The sequence below is a fragment of the Notothenia coriiceps genome, unplaced genomic scaffold (genome assembly GCF_000735185.1).
Source record: "Notothenia coriiceps isolate Sejong01 unplaced genomic scaffold, NC01 NC01_scaffold00035972, whole genome shotgun sequence".
Classification (NCBI taxonomy): domain Eukaryota; kingdom Metazoa; phylum Chordata; class Actinopteri; order Perciformes; family Nototheniidae; genus Notothenia; species Notothenia coriiceps.
The window spans coordinates 110-2,720 of NW_011368673.1; the positions used below are offsets into that span (position 1 = coordinate 110).

A 2,611-nucleotide genomic window follows, 5' to 3' on the forward strand; every position below is an offset into this window, starting at 1 on the left:
AATAAAATACCTGTACTTTCTACTTCTTACATGTTGAACACAAATAGCTGTACTTTCTACTTCTTACATGTTGAACACAAATACTTGTACTTTCTACTTCTCTAATTTTCCAAACAGGCTGGTTCCTTTAGTTTGAATGTGTGTTTGGTGGCGTGATCATTATTATTTAGAGTCATTGCGTGCCTATTGATTTGAACACGATCCGTGTATCCATCATTTCCTGGTCTTCTCTAAAGAAGAGGGACCAATGAAAACGTTGTCATGTTGCCGTTGTTCAGCATGGAAACATTCATTAGCTAACAATGACATTATTGTTATATTAATATAAAGGGAGGTCAGGTACTCTTTAAAACAGCTGCTAGTTATGGGTACTTTTTACTGAAGTACATTTCAAAGCCCTCTTTACTTTTACTTGAGTAAAGAAGTTTAGTCAGTACTTCTACTTTCACCAGAGTATTTTTAAACAGGAGTATCTGTACTTCTACTTGAGTAAAGGATGTGTGTACTTTTGCCATCTCTGTCTGCCTTTACACTCATTATGATGATCCCACCAGAACCAAGACATGCTTTATCCCTTTTTACTTCTTTTTTCAGGGGAAATGTTGATCGGTTTGACTTTTCGTCCAAGAACCTGGGGGACATCGCTGGGATCTGCCTGGGGCACACACCCAAAGATGGGAAGAAAGTAAAAGGGGAAGTTTTCTGGCAGGTGGAGGAGGTCGTGGTTACTGAGAGGGAACTGGGAAACAAGTGAGACATCCCATAATGCTCAGAGATCCACATCTACACAAACACTCATTCTACATCATTCCATTCTCATATTTAACACTTTATTTTAAAGGTCACCTAATATGCAAAATCCACTTGTTAATTAAAGCATATTATGTGTTTTTATATCTAAAAATACCTGTGAGTGTTAAGTCATTGATCGTTGGTAACACTTTATTGTATCCTCCCCTCAGGTACATCTTTATCTGCAACGGCCTCATCCCTCTGTCTCCAAAGAGAGACGACTTCCTGACCTTCGAGTGCACCAAGACCATCGAGAGTTTTGCCAGTAAAGCCCGCAGCTTGGTGCCCGTAAAATACGAGATCATCGTCATCACGGGCGACGAAAAAGGAGCGGGAACGGACGCCAACGTCTTCATCACAATCTACGGAGTCAACGGAGACTCGGGACGCCGACAGCTACGACAGAAATTCAGAAATCTGTTCGAACGAGAGCAGACGGACCGTTTCTTGCTGGAAATGTTGGACATGGGGGAGCTGCAGAAAGTCCGGATGGATCAGGATAATTCCGGTTTGAGTCCCGGATGGTTGTTGAACCGAGTGGAGGTAACAAATACAGCCAATGGCGTCACAACCATCTTCCTCTGTGGGAAGTGGCTGGATCTGGAGAGGGCCGACAAGCAGATCGCCAGGGTGCTCTACCCAAAATACTAGAATCATATTTATGTATTTATTCATTCAAACTGCAGAGAGACATTCCCTCATGTTTTAAAGGTCTCCTATTATACTATTTGTATGCACATAGCATAGGTCTCAGATGTATACAAATATATAAAAAACATGTCTATGAAGTGTTTTGCTTAAAATACCAAACAGATCGTGCATTTTAGCCTCAAACCCCTCTATTTCAGCCCTGTTACTAAAGTGCTGATTCGGGGTCTACAGCTTTAAACGTCCGTAGCCGTGATTAAACGCCATCATGTTCCAAACCACATCAAGGATTCTCTCTGAAACAGTATGGAGCTCAAAGGCTTTCTCTCTTGCCGGTTATACCACAAGGTGAGTTCCTTTTTACTTCCTGCTTCTTCACACACATGCTCTCCAGTACAGGTTAGCTCTGAGTGTTAGCGATGCTAATGTAAACACCGATCATATTACGTCCAAAGCAGTCGGGCATTGTTTCTGATAGCAACGTTTCTGATAGGGCCGTGGGTCCACATTTCAGATATTACGTCATATCGGACGCAAATCTGGATCAGCTCCGTTGTTCCCCCGTTTTTTAGAGATTTGGGTACGGAGGAAAAGAGAGAGGGTTTTATTTTCTGACGCTGCTTGAGTTCCCCGACACACAGGGGACACATGTTGATGTAGAAAAGACATCAGAAAGTGCATTTTGCATGATAGGAGACCTTTAAACTAAAGGCCAAAGAGATTCTGCTCGTGTACGTTTTATATCTAAGGAACTTTTTTATGGTTCGATATTGAATACTATACCTGGGAGTTAAGCCTGCGATGAAATACTGTGAGAAGCTGCTCTGAATGTGCCATTGTTTTTAAAGTTTCATATGTCAGGGATGGTTTGTTCAATTTATCATTTACTTTTTTTTAAGACATTAAACTTTTTTGCAATACTCAAAACAACTGTAACCCTGTTTGACTTGTATGCAACCCCACAAACACCTTTATATTAAAGCTGAATTATCAATATTTCTGTATTACTTTGGGTTTTCAACGTGTTTCAGGCCGAGGACCTTCAAGAGGCAGTTTATCAGACACTACATACTGATATACACCTGAACATCAGCATGAGAGGACTCTTTAAAGTAGAGATACTGATATACACCTGAACATCAGCAGGAGAGGACTCTTTAAAGTAGAGACA

General features: G+C 41.1%; 1 protein-coding gene across 1 annotated transcript; it reads left to right on the top strand.

Annotated features, from left to right (window-relative positions):
• Nucleotides 1-594: 594 nt before the first annotated feature.
• On the top strand, nucleotides 595-1,529 carry LOC104963334 (lipoxygenase homology domain-containing protein 1; the record flags this gene model as incomplete). The annotated part of the gene is made up of 2 exons (XM_010791909.1): nucleotides 595-750; nucleotides 963-1,529. Coding segments are annotated over 2 exons (637 nt in total), but the record flags the coding sequence as incomplete, so codon positions are not given.
• Nucleotides 1,530-2,611: the final 1,082 nt, after the last annotated feature.